Raw genomic sequence first — 17393 nt, 5'->3', positions numbered from 1 at the left:
ATCAATTGACTCCTTATGGCCTCACATAGGTCATAATCTATGTTCTCAACAATCATTCTATAGGCTGTATGCACTGCTGTAGATGGTACACTATTCATTCTACTAGGATAGAATATCCTGTAACCTATAACCATAGAAGCTGGGTCCTTAATATTATTAACAGAAAATGCACGCACATTAGAGGTAGATGAGGTTAAAGTGGTTACAGTCTCTTTAGAAATTCTCCTCAGCTTGGGAACTTCACCAGTTGACCAAAAACCAATCACAACATGGATAGCTTCCTTGGTTATAGTGTGCATCCTTTCCAGATACATGTTTTCGCCATGAAAATGACTTAGAATGATTCTGATGTGTTATTCAAAATCCTCAAGAAAATAAGCTGCATTATGAAAACCCTTCTCATAAACCCTAATATACTCGGCTTGGATCTTTCCGCTCTTATCACAAAGGGATTTCAATTGAGAGTATATTGACAATGATCCTAAATCTTCAATTTTGTAATCAATATAGCTAGACAAATCACCTTTTACGATGACACCTTTAGGAACTTGAGATAAAGCATTATATGACACTATTTGTTTTGATTCCACAACCTCCATAGGTTCTGATGTGATCATTAGCCTCTCTACTTGCTTAGAAGACGAATCCATTCAGATAAACTTGATTCGAAAAGGGATTTACAAAGAAATACCTTTTCGAATCAATTTTACCAGTTGATTACTCAAATGCACACCAATTCAACCTTCACTAATCTTTGAATCAACTTCAATTACGCAATTCTTATCACAAATTCATCCACAACCAGCTAGCAAATCTCTTTTCGCTCTGCAAGTGCTCAAGAATTCTCTTTCGAATGCATTTAGGGTAAAAATAACATAGTAAAACTCGCTTTTATCCTCTTTACCTATTGCATTAATTGCTCGACCGCTAGGGTTACAAACCCTAATACACCGCTTAACGATATATCCAATATTAACAGGTATAAAACTGGTTGACAGACTTTTGAAAAACCGATTGACAAAGATATCAAGATCTCTCACAGAATGACTAAAAAATTGAAAGCTTTCTTACCACTCATCTTTCAAGGGGTCCGCAAGTAGATATAACGCTATGCTCCCCTTAGCCCTGTTGAAAGGCTCAATTCACTGGTGCAGGATTCTCCACACTGGGTGAAGGATTATATCATCACTCTTCTTTTTCTAGATTCGGTTCATCTCTTCTCTGGTTTCCTCAACATTTACCTTATGCTTACCCTTCTAGTCTACAAGATGATTAATCGGTTTGTTTTTTCTAGTTCTATAGAACTTCGCCATGTGTCCCGGTTTATGAAAATGATAGCAGGACATTCCTGATGATCTCTAAGGTCTTGCATTTCCTCTTCCAGTTCTCCTTTTACAATTCATAGCGACATGACCATAATTGTTACAAATGGTGCAAATGAAATTAGTTACCTTTTCCATCTCAAATGGACTAAATCGATTGACATAGGATTTCTGCTAGTTCATGTTACCCCGATTGTCATAGGTTCTCCTCCAGTTACCATTAGGTATGGGATTCATGTGAGGTACTAGATTATTTGCTCCATATCCACATTCAACTAACCTATGTCCATATATGCTGCATGTAAAACAAAGAGTTTCAAATCTCTTAGATACATACCTAGTATTTGTATTGTAGCCTGTATTTTCATTGGGCCTATTTCTACACACATTTGCAGTATGTCCAGGTTTATGACAGACAAAGCAAATAGGTTTAAAAACTTTCTTACCAGTAGGATTGTTAGCCTTAGGAGCAGTTTTGTCTTTGTGAATGTTGCCCTTTGTTCCAGAAGACTCTCCTTTCTTATATATGTTGAAGCCTAGTCCATATGTATCTCCTTTTATCCTCTGTGATTAGATCTGCTCATTCAGCATAGAAGAACTCTTATTGAACTTTTCCAGCTTTCCATTGGCTTAGTGAGCTCTCTGGTAAGATCATCATTGTGTTTTGTAAGAGTCTCTCTTAGGGATGATGGCATTTCAAGATCTATCTGCAAAGCTTCTTTTTCTGCATGCCAATGTTCATACAAGGTTGCATTCTCTTGTTTGATCTTAGCAATCTCATGATCCCTTTCTTTGACAAGGTCTTCAACTACCCTCCTAGCTTCTAGCTCTTGACTCATGTAGATAGTTAGGGCTTCTAACTCTCTTCTCAGATTTAGCTTTTCACTGTTCATTTTTTCAACTTCTTCAACTAATGCATCAATGTTAGCTTCATTTGAAGAACTATTATCAGATATTTCCAATAGTTGTTCAGTCAACTCTCTCCTTTTGACTTGTGAAGCTTTAAATCTGACCCATAGGGTTTCAAGCTCTTCCTTGGTAGCTTCAAGCACTCTAGCCATCTCAAAGTAGCTCATATCCCCCATGGTGGCTTTAGGGTTTCCTTCCAAGCGATTAAGCCTTAAAGAAGTTAGGCTCTGATACCAATTGATAGACTTATAAAGCACTGAGAGGGGGGGGGGTGAATCAGTGACAACAAAAACAATACCACTTCAAACACTGACTGATTGAAATAATTAAAAAGTTTACTAAACACTATGCATGCAATCCAAAATGATATAAATTATCCACAATAAGTAAAACATCCACCATAACACAAGTGTTTATACGTGGAAAACCCAAATGGGAAAAACCACGGTGAGATGGGACTCACAAGTTAACTATTTGTAGTAATAGTTAACTGATCGGTTAAGGTCTACAAAAGTGCTTTGCTAGGAGCGAGTCTTGTCAAAGATCCCAAAGCTTTGTTAGGAGCTATACCCTGTTAGGAGTAACCTCAGTAGAGGATTTTAGAATCCAAACTAATGGATCAGCTTGTTAAATGATTTGTACAATGAAGCTTGTTAGAGCTTACCCGGTTACGGGATTTGACTATTGTAATGATTAGAAAACATTAGGTGGTGCGATCTAGAAGTAGCACAACTTGCTTGATTGAATCGTCTTCTACTCACTTAAAACTGCATCACCAACACATTTTACAATGCCTTCAACAACTTAACACTTCCAACTCGCATCATATCATATATCCAGAATAGTTCATCATAATGTCATTATATAGACATTAGAATTCATGTCGGCTTAGAAATCATATCACAATTTCCTAGGTGTAGTGTATATGGACAATCAAACACAACTCATCACAAATTACCACCAAAATTTGTCGGTTAGGAGTAACTCATCACGTCCGGTGATAACTCATCGCACACTCAATGGATACCGGTTGGAACACCGATACTGGTTAGAATTAATCACTATCATTATGTAAACTGATTGTCCTCCATTGGCTTCTATAATGGTCTCCACTGAATCTCCTAGTGGGTGTCAAGTCATTCCTGCATATACCGGTTGTCAACATGTACTGGTTTGACACTATCTAAACCATCATAAACTAAAAATCCAATACCGGTTGTAAGACAAGTAACTTTTAGAAGTAATACCGGTTTGTCTAAGATTACAATGACAATGTGAACATATGTGTGTGTGTACATGTTCCATCAATGACAAAACATGAAGTCATTCATTACAATCATCATCAAGCCAACATTGATCATAAGCAAAATCAGTACACAAGTTTTGAAATGTTTTGACATGTGTTAGAGGATCACCTTTTCCATTATAGAGTTCTAATTGAGGGACCTCAGCATGCTTAGGTGGCACAAATTTAACAATATCAAGAGAAGGTGGGCTCGCAACATCGAACGTGGGCACACTAAACTTGGATTGACTCATGGAAGCAATTTATTGTTGTAAGGAAGACATGGTTTGATCAAGATTGTTAATGGTCGTTTTGGTAGAAGAATTGATGTTAGACATGGTTGATTGAGAAGGTGGTGTGATGTTATTGAAGGAAGGCATTGATTGAGAATAAGATGGTGTGACATTATGATAAGTAGGCATTGGTGATGATTAAGTAGGAAAATAGACACTTAAAGGAGGAATAATTTTTTTGAAAGAATTGCCCCCTTGTGTCACATTGATTGGTTGAGGGATAATAGGAATGCTTATTGAAGACATAGGTAAAGATGGAGGATTAAATGAAGAAGAGGGATTTCCCCCATGACTAGTTGTTGTAGGAATGACATTTTGAGTTGAAGTATCCATGATGTTTGAAGTAAAAGTAGGAACACTAGTCATAGGAGTAGTCAAAGGAATAGAAGGATTGACTTGTGTAGGAGGTTGTGAATAACCTAGGGTTTCGGCACAACTCTTTATAGGCATGACATTGGAATCAACAATATGAGCAATGCCATGCAATATATCAATTCCATTTTTATCACTTTGAATCACGTGTTTAAGGCCTTCAATTAATGGAAGAGCTTCACTATTAGGGTATTCTTGGGACATCCATTGTTGAAAGTTATCAATTTGATTATCTAATTTTGAAAGTTGATCTATGGAAACTCTAGTCAAAGCTTTTTCTTCATCATGGGATTCATTAATGGGATAGATAGGGACATGATTAGGATGGGAAGAATTAGCATTATCCTCATTAAAGAAGTTACCCAAATTAAGCTCCAACTCCTTGGTAATTAAACCTTGGGAAGCCTTAATTCTAATGGTTCGTCTAACGGGGATAGTATAGGTAGGACTAATAGTGGTAAACCTCACACACTACAGGGAAATTTGAATTTTGAATTATGGGAATAAAGTTTATAAAATTGAATAATGCAAAATTTGAGAAAATAATGATTAGACAATTTTGAACTTTGTTGAAAGGGGAAAATGACACAATTTCCAAAAATAATAAACGAAATTTCAAAATTAGGGCCAAGGGGATACCACTTAATCTTAAAATTGACAAAATCATAATTTTTGAAATCAAGGCAGATTATAATTAACCACTTAATTTTAAAATTTTTCTTGAAATTTGAAATGTTGAATTTGGAAGGTATTTTTGATTTTAGAGATAAAAAATCGACAAAATCAACCAATCTTCTGGATTTAAGCTATTAAATACAGTCATAATAGTCTCCCAAAATTTCAGGAAAAAAGCCAAGGACCGTGTTGAAAGTGCACATGGTCTGACCGATTTTTTTTGAAATTTTCAGGGATGAAAGCTACAATGATTTTAAAGCTAACCCCCCAAAATTGGTGGATTTTACGATCTCTAGATAGATGAAATTAAGGTTTGAACGTGAAAATATGACCGTATTAGGTTTTTGAAAAAAATGAGGAATTGAATTGCAAATTTGAAAAGGGTCAAACCTAATGGATAGGGACACCTTGAAATATGCTTAGAAAACTGAAATTGATTGAAATTGATTGAAATTTGCACAAAATCCAATTAAATTTGAAAATTAGGGTTTTAGGACCTAACCACTTAATTTTTGAAATTTTGAATTTTGAAAAAGAAGGGAAATTGAAAATTTGAATGTTAAGAAAGGATAATTCTGAAAATTAAATGGAAATTCAATTTTTATTTTGCAAAAGTTCAATATGATTTTTGAAAATTAGGGTTTTGACAATTAACCACTTAATTTTATGAATTTGATTTGCAAATTGAACAAGACAATGAATAAATTGAATTTGACAAAATATGCAATTTTCAGATCTAAGACAATAACAAGCAATTTTTTACAAAGCACAAGTTCAATTTCAATTTTTTAAAAACTAGGGTTTTGAATGAATTAACCACTAAGTTTGCAGAAAAATTAAACTTGTCAATGAAAAATTATGCAATGATTTTCAGAATAAAGCATGCAAGACATCGGGTTCACCAAAATGTAATAGGGTGAAAAGTGAATGATGGAGAGATCAAGAGGAAAGTTTTTCTTCCCTCTAAGGAGAGATGAAAGTTTCACTGCAGATTTCCCTTCAATCACCTCACACACATTACATTTAAAAGAGGGAGGATAATTCACTAGATCCAATCTCTGAGGAGAGAGATTGAATACTAAATGAATTGATAATGGTATGAAATGACAAGTTAACCCCACTTTTAGAATGAGTAATGTTTGAATTATGTATTTTGGGACTAAGTGTAAAAGTAACAAAGAACTCATTATAACTCGAGATAGAAGCATGGGATGAAGATGTGCACTTGGATTTGGTTATAATATGTCGAGACGAAGTTGCCTTGCAAATTTGAGGAAAAGTTATCGGGACCATGTTGAAAGTGCACACGGTCCTCCGAAAAATCTGCAAACTGAAAAGGGTTTTTGTGCTTTTGCAAATGGAGTCCAAATATGCAAATACAGCTGCACACCTACAACCTACACACATAAAAGAAAGGAAAAGGGGTTGGGATTGGGGGTTTGCCTTCAGGTCAAACTCCAATTTTGGAATTAACCAAATGATGAAAGAGGTACTGGCAAGTAAATGTAAATTGAAGATTGAAATGCAATTCATCTCAAGGGAGGTTGTAATAGAAATGTAGGCAGGTTTGCTTGTATAGAATTGAATGTTGAAAATGATCTCCTCTTCAATGGTTGAATCCTTGACTTGAATACAACACCTAGCCTTGGAGGGAGACTTGAGAATGCTCGATACTTGAAAGGAATGCTTGAATGCTCTTGAATGCTTGAATGCACAATCTTATGTATTCGAACTTATGCCCCTCACCTTATCCAACTTATGCAAATGGGAGGGCAAATGCAACATATATATTCGTCAATTAGGGTTATTGGACTAATTATTTGTCATAGGCTGACATAGGGGAGGTTTTCCCTCTTTAATCACAAAGTTCAATGCATAGTTTGAATGAAGGGGCCCCACGATAGGGTAGGGACAGGGGCACCACACCCCTATCCTGCCCTTAGCAAAGGACAGGAAGCAGGTTCAGGCAATGCAGAGGGCAGAAAAAGGTGCAGTTTTGGAAATTGAGAAAGTCTCGGGTCTCCAATTAGGCTTGGGGATTCGATTCACCAACGTGAGGACCCTAATGTGGTCGAAAATTATGAGGGTCGCAATTTTATGACACTACATTAGGTGTTGTTTAATGAACTAGCGCCTTCTTTAGAGAACTTCAAAGTTCCCCTCTTGATTGAGGCTTCTTCTATCTGGATGTCGGTTTCGATCAAATTTTTAAAACTAGGTAGACATTGTAGTTTAAGTTGATAGCTCATCTCGTTATTAAGATTGTCTATGAAGATTTCCATTTTCTCTTTTTCAGGTATGGTTCGGGGATATCTAGATATCAATTGTCTCCATCTTTGCAAGAACATCATTAATGTTTCATTCTTCTTTTATTTCATGTTGCAAAGATCAAGCATGGTAACCTCATGTTGAATGTTATAAGAATATTGGGAAATGAATTTGTTTACCAACTCCTCAAATGATCTGATGGGAGGTGTGATTTTTGAAAGCCATTCCATTGTTTGTCCTCCTAGGCTTCTTGGAAATAACCCCATCATGTAAGTCATTGTGGGCAAACTCCAAGCTCATCGTGCAAAATTCCCTTATGTGATCGCGAGGATCATTTTTACCATTGTATTTGTCATACTTTGGTTTTTCAGAGTTAGGTGGGAATGGTGCCATGTTCAGACTTAGATCAAATGGATAAGGACAAATATCCTCTAAGGAATATCAAGTGGTAGTTCCTTGTTGCATGTCTTCCATTTGTTGTTGAAGTGCTTGTAGTTGCTGCGTGATTGTAGCGAGAGGATTATTTGCAGTGTTGGTATCTTGATGGTTGGTGTCACCTTGATCATTAGTGTCACTATGATCATGTGTATTATCATGATCAGTGTGAGAGGTGTGTGTTCTTGATTTTGTCCTTTTGATGTTATCAGTTTGTTTTGGTGGTTCTGTGCCAAAATCCTCAAAGATTTTGATACCTTTGCTAGATAGCAGGAGGAAGTATTTCTATTTGTCAGTTTCGATGAATTTTTCAAGAAGTTTGTGTAGGCCAGGGTCTTGTTGTGCCTCCTCAATAACTTCATCTGTTATTTTATCTTCGTCTAGATTCATGTAGTTTTTTCAAGTGTTAACTTCTTTGTGTCCCATGCTTGATTCAGGCTATTCGTCGTCCCACTCGACATTTTTACATGATCATGTAGAAACTGGCATGACTTAAGTTGATTCAATATGTGATTGGATTCTCAGGTAAGTAATCCAAATTGATCCTTCCACTAAAGTTGATATCTTGTGATAGTGCTGACCTTTTCATGAAGGCATGTTCTTTCAAGGAGTCTTTGTCAAAATCAATATTTTTACCTTGGAGATAGTCGCGGAAACGATGTAAAAGTTCCTATGTTTTAGAAGGAGTTTGCAGTTGATATAGAGGAACTTGTTTCTCTTCAAGACCTTCTTTTGACTAGGTTGTCTCCTTTTTAGAGTAGTTTTTAGACAAGGATGCTTCTTCTTGATGTGTTGAAGAGTGGTCATGCAAGTAATCAAAGTTTTGGTTGTGAAATTGATTGGATGAATACCTTGTTTTGATCTGTAATTCTACTAAGCCGAATAGAAGGTTTGATATGCCCCCATTGATATCATGACTAATCACGTCAAATGATATGATAAAGCTTCCTGATATTTGGAAACTAGATGGACTTGACTAACTTAGAAAGGTAACTTGGTATTTTGATGTTTGATATGGGTTGATGTGATACTTGTGATCACTAGTTGACACCTCTTTGATCTGTTGGAAGAAATTTGTCTGAGATAGTTGAAGTTGGTAGACCTCCTAAATGGGTACTTGAATCAGTAGTTGGATTTTTGAAAAATTGCTCGGATAAGGTTATGTCTCAAATGCACTACTTAAATGCGCTACAAAATTGATCAAATGCGCTAAGAGATTCAGTGTATGTGCCACTTAAATGGCCATATGTGCCTCTGTTTTTCTTGTATGTGCTACATGATCTGTTGTATGTGCCTTAGGATTTCTCAAATGCGCTATATGATGAATCAAATGTGCTTGAGAAATGCTTAAATGCGCCACAAAAGAAGGCATATATGCTACTCTGTGGATTTCCTGAGTTTGACTAGTTAAAAACTAATTTTGGATGTTTTGATTTTCTTGCAAGATGTTCTTAGGAACTCTAACAAAATACACCACAAACAAACATGAAGACAATGGTCATTTTGCTCCTAAATCTAAACATTAAGTGTATGTTATGTTGAGGATGCGTTCAAATCCCGATGTTTTCACTGGTTGGATATAAGAAAAACACACCAAGTAGACTCTTTAATCAAGGGTCATCAATAGTACCATATCCCACATGGATACTCCTTCAGCTCAAACAACCGTGTCACCCCCTAGAGGGGGCCCATTTTTTTTGCCTTTGTCCGGAAATCAACTCAAAGTGGATTTCTCCTCAATTGAATCATTATCTTGGGAAATATATGGTGAGTGTCTTGGGGGCAGATTCTTCCCCACCTTTGCACTATGATATTATTAATGTCTAGATACCGAATCGATGAGACTTCTATTTCTAAAGTTCATAATTAGGCTTCCTGTAGGGTCTTCAGTGATAAACTTCCTTAGGAGGCTTCCCAACCTTTAGAACAAAGGTTTTATGTATCTCAAGGATACTGGGGGAAGACTAATCACTGAGCAAAACCGTTGGAGGGGGTTTTCATCAACCTCCACATTTGATTATAAAAGGTTGGAATACTTGGCTAAAAGACATTTCCCACTTAGTTCGTTCCCTTCTCACCGCCCCCCTCAAGGCAACTCAGGAAGGTAGGCCCTCTAAAGGTTTTAATTGCTTGAAAGGAAATAAAGCATGAAAGAGTGAGTCTGGCTTTTTGATCACCCAATTAAGGGGAGAGCATATACCTATCACTCAAGACAAAGCAAGCAATGATTCTTTTAGTCCTTTCAAAGAAATTATTTTCTAAGTCCTAATTGGAGATGTTGCTCCAATCAAACATGGTGTTCTTTTTACCCACAAAGCAATGATTTTCAGAACTAATAAAATGAAATCCTAGTCAACGAAAGTAAAGTCACCAAATGAACAACAATGATTTTAACTTCAAAGCTTTTAAAAAAGTAAATGAGGATTCTTTTTAAGCTTCCAAATGAAAGGTGAGGTTCTTTTTATGTACTAAAGGAGAGTGATGTTCAATTTTAACCTCTTTGCACAAATTGGAAAGTTGTGTTGTTCTTTTTAGAGCCCAAATGAAGTATGAGATCCTAACTTGCAAAATGAAGTTGGATTTTGTTGTTCTTTTTATAACCTTGCAAGAAGGAAAAATGTAGTTCTTTTTAAAAGCCCAAATGAAGGTAAAGTTCTTTTTAGGTGCACCAAAAGAAGGTTGTGTTATTTTTAACTTTGCAAAAAAAAGTTAAGTGAATTCTTTTTAACCAACTTCAAAATGAAGTAAGTAAAATAAAGAATTAAATCAACTCCTTTAAAACCTGCAAAAACACTGTTAGACCTGCACTAAAAACCAGTTAGCGACCTACAAAATCAAAGTGGGCTAGACAAGACTAAAATTTTGAGACCTTTTACAAAAAAAATTCAGCTCTATTGTGTATGCGCTACAACAGAGTACAAATGTGCCACAAAACAATGTAAATGCGCTGCAGAAAGAGCAAACGTGCCATAGAAAAGAGCATATGCACCACAAAAAATAGCAGATGTACCATAGAACAAAGTCAATGCGCCACATAATAGAGTCAATGCGCTACAGAAAAGAGCAAATGCGCTATAACAGTGGGTGTAGTCGCTAAAAATAGGGTGTATGCGCCAAATAACAGAGCAAATGTGTTATATCAGTGGATGTATGCGCTAAAACATATGGTTTATGCGCCGCAGAATGGGATGTATGTGCTAAGGCATGTTCTCAAAATCTTGTGTTTGCACCTGCGAAAAAAATTTTGGAAATATCAAAAAATGGGGTTGAGCCTCACAGTGGGTGCCAAAAATGTATGCCAAGAAGTGTGGTACCTACAAGAGAGACACAAACCACTCAAACACACCAATGAAACATTATGTTAGAGGTTAGTAAATCATAAGACAAGCAAATGAAACAAAATCCCTAAGCACATCTCATTGTCCTCTATCTCCAAGGATCCTTTAGATTCAAGGTGGCTCTCAACCTAGAAGAGCACTTGATCTTAGGATGACTACTCAAAGAACGAGAGATAGTGTATGATCTAAGATCTAAATGAATGCAACTAAGATCCCAGTGATGAGATAACGATATAGATATGAAACTATGATATGGTGCAAAATGATAAGATTATTGTGAGATTAAACTAGCATGAACATGATATGGATATGATATGAGACTAGCATGATATATTAAGACATGATATGCAAAACATGATTATTCTAAGATTATAATGCTATCAAAATGATCTAAAATGCTATGAGAGGCAATATGCTTAGTGTTATGAGAGTACAGTGTAGATGCATAAAACTTGGATGATTTGTAATGGAGGAAATGGACTCTATTTAGAGAAGAAATGATCAAATGGATGGTCAAAATTAAGTAATCTTAACAAGGGTCATGATTGAAAGTTATCAATCCATGTGAGCTTTTCAATCCAATCTCAGGTTGACAAGTGTCACCATGAGGAGGCTTGAGGGGATGTTAAGTAAGCATTAGATGCTTATTAAGCTTTGAAAGTTAACTTTAAGAGGATAAGCCATTGGATAAAGCTATTATCCAAGGATGAAGGCTATTGTCCAAGAGTTAAACTCTTGTGCAAAGTTGGAAGATGGTAAAAGGGACAACCATCATGGGCTAGGGTGATGTCTTGTAAGAGACATTAAATGCTCTTTGAAGACTTTGAAGGTTAACTTGTTGGAAGGTAGATAACCTTCAAGGCTTTTGTAAGGGCCTTACAAGTTTGGAAGACTCAACAAGTTAATTTGTTGAAAAAGGTAAAGTCTTCAACACATTTTGAAGACTTTCCCCAAATTTGGAGAAGTGAATCCCCCAAATTTAGGGTTGTGACATGATTGGAGGAATTTAGGCTTGTTAAGTGGGATTTGAGGACTTCTAGAAGAATGATTAGGAGGCTAATGGAAAATGTAGGAGAATGCAAGTGGGATAAATAGAAATTTTATTTAAAATAAAAAGGTTTATTTCAACTAAAATTAATGCAAATTGCATTTGTAGGAAAATGCAAGTGGGGGGTTTATAAATAAATATCGATTTATTTATTTGCAGAAAGGATTTTAATTAAATGTAAATTCAATTAAAATGGTGGAAGGGAATTTAATTAAATAAATAGAATTTATTCAATTAATGGAAGAAAGGGTATTTAATTAATGATTAGATAGAAGAAAATGAGATATTAATTAAACCTTAGTTTAACTAATAGGATGGATAAATGATAATTAAATAAGTAAAATTCATTTAATTAAGTGTGCAAGTTTTGGGCGTCTACAATTTCAATTGTAAATATCGAAATTATTACTATTTAATTACTTTATTGATTTAATTAAACTAAATATTTTATATTAGCATTCTATTTTCTTTACAATTATATATAAACTCAAATACAAACAAAAATATAATATAAAAAAATCACAAATTTAAAAGCTTAATGTAAAGCTAATTATATAGTAAAAAGATTAAAAAATAGACACAGAATAAATATATTAAAGAGCTATAAAAAATCTGGTCTTCACTTCAGTTTGATCCCTGTCATTTATTCTAAAAAAATAAATGAAAGACCCAGCAGAAAATAAGATATAGCAATCTGCAGAAACAATTAAACATTAATGATATCAAATTTTTACATTCTATGCTAACATCATTTAGTTGTTTTTGAATTTGATTGCGTTTAGTATCATCAGATTGGAACACGTTCCATGATCTCCTTACATATTCTGATATTCTCTAAACATCCTAAAATGGATGATCTCCTTACATATTCTGATATTCTCTAAACATCCTAAAATGGATGATGAGTGTGATCCGAAATGTTGATGTTAAAAAAATTACACAATCAAATTCAGAAGCAACTAAATGATATGATTCAACACGATAAGATAAAACTATTAATCCAAGAAAATGATAATAAAGTAGGACCCAACTAAAGAAAGAAAACAATTAAAAAAAAAGTTACGTGGCAGAAGCCCCATCTGACACTTGGATAGAATCAATCACAAGGAAGGAAAATGGATGTCTACACACACCCATTATTCGGGAGACTGGAAACAATCTGATGGATCCTCTCAGTGTCTGTATGTATAAATGGATTGCACTTAACCGAATCCCATCAGCCCAGTTTTTTTTTCCATGAAATTATGCCAGTGGATGTGGGCCGTAGATTGTAATGGAAGCATTGATGATAATGGTTGGAGGGTCGATGGCTGCATTTATCCTCTGGTTTTTGCTTTTGATTAGGTAATATACAAAAGCCTGCAAGCTGGTCCCGCAAACCATTTAACTCTATCCAAGTACTTAGAAATGGTGTAGTGATGGCCATCCTAATTCAGCAATAAAACGGTTTTCAGATATTGTACATCAACCATTACACACTTGAGAATATAATTTCTTATTTGCATTGGTCCAAGGAAGATCACATTAAAAATCTAGGGGTTAATTGGGTTCATTGACTATGATTCAGAACATATAATCCCAGGTGCTCAGGGTATTTAGTAGGAGCAGTGTGGTGCTACGGCAGAGTGCCTGCAAAGTTTGCAGAATTCTGGGCTTCATAAAATAGAGTCCTATTGCATGGTAATTGGTTGTATTTGAAGCCAATGCGGTGAAGAATCCTCTGCTTTCTTACTGCACAAGTACTTAGTCTTAAATTTACTGCATCTGTACATCTCTCTGAACCTCTTTTCTGCTCTCTGCCTTAGGTTTGTTATCTAATCATCATTTGTGACTGTGTTTACTGTTATTCTTATTTGTTCTGTGCCCAGCAGGGGTGCTTGTAATGCCCATTGGGTACATTTCTACTCTCTTCCTCAGGCCTCTTATCAAGTTATCAATTTGTGTCTGTGATTGTAATGCCCAATACAATCACCCCTAGTCCTCTGTTATTCTTATTTGTTCTATGCTTAGTAGAGGTGATTGTAATGCCCATTGGGTGTTTCTTTCAACTCCTCCCCCATTCCAGTCAATTCTCTCAGAGGTTCCAAACATGTATCTGGTTACATATTAGACCTAGTTAAAAAAAGGCAATGTGGTAAAGAATCCCCTGCTTTCTTTTTGCACAAGTACTTAATCAGTCTTAAATTTGCTGCATCTGTACATCTCTCTGAACCTCTTTTATGCTCTCTGCCTCAGGCCTGTTATCAAATGATCATTTGTGGCCGTGTTTACTATTATTCTTATTTGTTCTGTGCCCACTAGGGGTGTTTGTAATGCCCATTGGGTACATTTCTGCTCTCTGCCTCAGGCCTTTATCAAATTATCATTATTTAATGGGAATGTTATCAACATTTACGATCACCTTCATGATTTATCATCAAATCCTTTGTGTTTCACACTTCATGATTTATGATCAGGATTATCATTTGTGTCTGTGATTCTAATGCCCATTAGTGTCCGTGATTCTAATGCCCATTAGAACCCAGCTTAGTGCTCTGTTATTCTTATTTGTTCTGTGCTCAGTAGGGGTATCTGTAATGCCCATTGGGTGTTTCTTTCACCTCCTCCCCCATTCCAGTCAATTCTCTTAGAGGTTCCAAACATGTATCTGTTTACATGTTAGACCTAGTTTAAAAAAAGGCATTCAGACAGTGTTGATAGGAAGTATAGAATAGTTCTGCATATAGCCCTTGGTTTCTTTCACAACTAATTTAATTCTAAATTTGGTATATTTTCTTTAGAGGTTATTTCTACAAATTTTCTCTTGTATCAATTGTGATATCATTAATCTTTAGAACCCCGCTAAGTGCTCTGTAATCCTTATTTGTTTTGTGCCCAGTAGGGGTGATTGTACTGCCCATTGGGTGTTTCTTTCACCTCATCCCCCATTCCAGTCAATTATCTTAGAGGTTAAAATCATGTATCTGGTTGCATGTTAGACCTTGTAAAAAAGAAGCATTCAGACAGTTTTGACAAGAAGTATAGTATAGTTCTGCATATACCCCTTGATTTTTTCACAACTAATTTGATTTTGAATTTGATATATTTTCTTTAGAAGTGATTTCTACAAATTTTCTCTTATACCAACCCCAATATCATTAATCTTTAGAACCCAGCTTAGTGATGGACTGTCTGAATTGGGGTGAGCAGCAGCAGAAAGAAGTAATGGGTCAGCTGAAATCTAAGCCTGATATCTATGAGCATTATGCCTCCCCTGTTCTGTCTCTTCCTTCCTTTCTCCCTCAAAGCCCTGGTGCATTGGAAGGGCTCATTAATCCCTGTTATGTCAACAGAAATTTATCAGAAAAGAATTGTTTCCCTAGGTTGCAGGCTGGCATAGATGATTGCAATCACAAGAATAACTACAACTACAGCATCACAAGACCACCACCAGCAGCAAGCATGGCGGCTAGGAAGGAGATGATTTTCAGGGTAGCAGCCATGCAGTCGGTAAGCATAGATCCTGAGAGCATTAAGCCACCCAAGCGCAGGAATGTGAAGATATCAAAGGATCCACAGAGCGTGGCTGCAAGGCACAGGAGAGAGAGAATAAGCCAAAGAATGAGACTTCTACAGGCTCTGGTTCCTGGTGGCACCAAAATGGACACTGTCTCCATGCTGGAAGAGGCAATTCGTTATGTTAAATTCTTGAAGAGCCAACTCCATGTCCTAGAAACTGCAGCATTCAGCCCATTCAACAATCTCAATTCAAATACTCAGCTTAGCAGATGGTAGTTATTGGGTTTCTCATCAGTATAGGGAGAGATGTTCAATAGAATCCACCCCAGAAATGATTGTAACCGTCTATCAAAATTGTCTTGCAGGGTTTTTGTATGTTTATGTCCGTATTTGATTTGAAGAGTTTTAGAGATTTACCATTTGCAGGAATAAAAAAGCAATAAAATTGTTGCTCATATGGATGTAACTCCTTGTTCAGTGAAAAGATGAAAGTAGAGATTCATGGCCTTGCGTGAACAACAATACATCTGCAAAAGCAATTGACCCTGCGTGTAGTCATTTTTTACTAAAGCAACCTTAACTATTCAATATTTTAATGACTTGTAATGACTTGGTCAATATTTTATTGTAATTTCCCAGTCAATATTTTAATGTATTGGAGGTATGTGCTTGATTTATTTTTGTGTGCTTGATTTATTTTTGTGTGCTTGATTTATTTGGTAAAAGGTTACGAAGATTGGTGATTTCAAAAATATGTTTTTGAAAATATTTTATGGAGATTAGTGATTTGAATTTTTTTGTTGTGGGTTGTTGTTATTTTTCTTTAGATGTAAGTTTATAAAATTGCATTGTAATTCTTAAATTTGTTAGAGTTTCTTGATCATTAGAAGAATATTGTCTATACAGTTACCATAGTTCTAGCTTCCACCTCTTTCCCTCCTCAAGGCCATAGGTTTAGTCGAGGCTAATCTACTAGAATGAGATTGAGGATTCTCAATCTCACAACTCTCAATAGCAATGTGTAGAGACCATGTTGTTTGGGGATGGTCTAGCCTTCTTGACAACTTTTCACCTCTTCACATAGGCATGTCACTCCTAATGGGTCAAATTTTGGCAAATTTAATTTCTTGGAGTTGACCATTTTTATTGTTCACATTCAACAACTTGTAGAAGATCAAGAGGAGGGTGCTCTTATTATCTAGGAGTCCATTGATCAGGTTACTACTTAATGTATGGGATATAAATCTAATGATCCTGATCACCCTCCTACTAGTGCTACTCTTTTAGCTTTATAATTAATAGTGTATTATCTTTTTAATTAATAAAAAAGTGATATACTATTCATTAAAAATATTATTAATAATTAAAAATATTATATATATATATATATATATATATATATATATATATTTATATTCTATTTTATTTATAATTTTTTTAATACATTAATATAATTTTAAAGACCTATTAATGTACACATTTATAAAATTTGAGTAAATTTTTATTGCATTATGAATCATTAAATTTTTACATAATAAATAAAAAAGGTTACTAGACTAATCTTTTTAATTATATACTATATATTTTCTTTTTGACTTATTCAAATTCCATGTGCATTGTTTCTAGTGTATAGATATAAATTTAATGATTGTGATTACTTTTCTATTAGTGCTATTCTATTCTTTTAGCTTAGTGGTTTATTTTATGTTTACTATTAATTGGACTTTACTCTTTGTTTCTTCTTGTCTTTTATTTGAACTTGGTCTCACATAGATTTTAATAATATATCATTCTACACCCATCATTATCTTTTTAATTAATACCATTCATCCATCCATCCATACATATATATAGATATATACATATACACTTTGAAAGACTTTTTCTATTATACTTATTAATATACATATTCATAAAATTGAATAAATACTTTATCATATTAAGAATCAT

General features: G+C 35.1%; 1 protein-coding gene across 1 annotated transcript; it reads left to right on the top strand.

Annotated features, from left to right (window-relative positions):
- Positions 1–14658: 14658 nt before the first annotated feature.
- Positions 14659–15972, top strand: LOC131029342 (transcription factor HEC1-like). Its single transcript, XM_057959790.2, has one exon. The coding sequence runs from the start codon at positions 15108–15110 to the stop codon at positions 15717–15719; it is 612 nt and encodes a 203-aa protein (XP_057815773.2). The 5' UTR covers positions 14659–15107; the 3' UTR covers positions 15720–15972.
- The last annotated feature ends 1421 nt before the right edge of the window (positions 15973–17393 follow it).

This window comes from Cryptomeria japonica, chromosome 10 (genome assembly GCF_030272615.1).
Source record: "Cryptomeria japonica chromosome 10, Sugi_1.0, whole genome shotgun sequence".
Taxonomy (NCBI): Eukaryota; Viridiplantae; Streptophyta; class Pinopsida; order Cupressales; family Cupressaceae; genus Cryptomeria; species Cryptomeria japonica.
Note: the sequence above shows the minus strand (reverse complement) of the source record. Positions and strands in the feature narration are given on the sequence as shown.

Excerpts from the sequence above, each read along its gene's own strand:
- LOC131029342 (XM_057959790.2), top strand. The coding sequence starts at position 15,108 with ATGGACTGTCTGAATTGGGGTGAGCAGCAGCAGAAAGAAGTAATGGGT.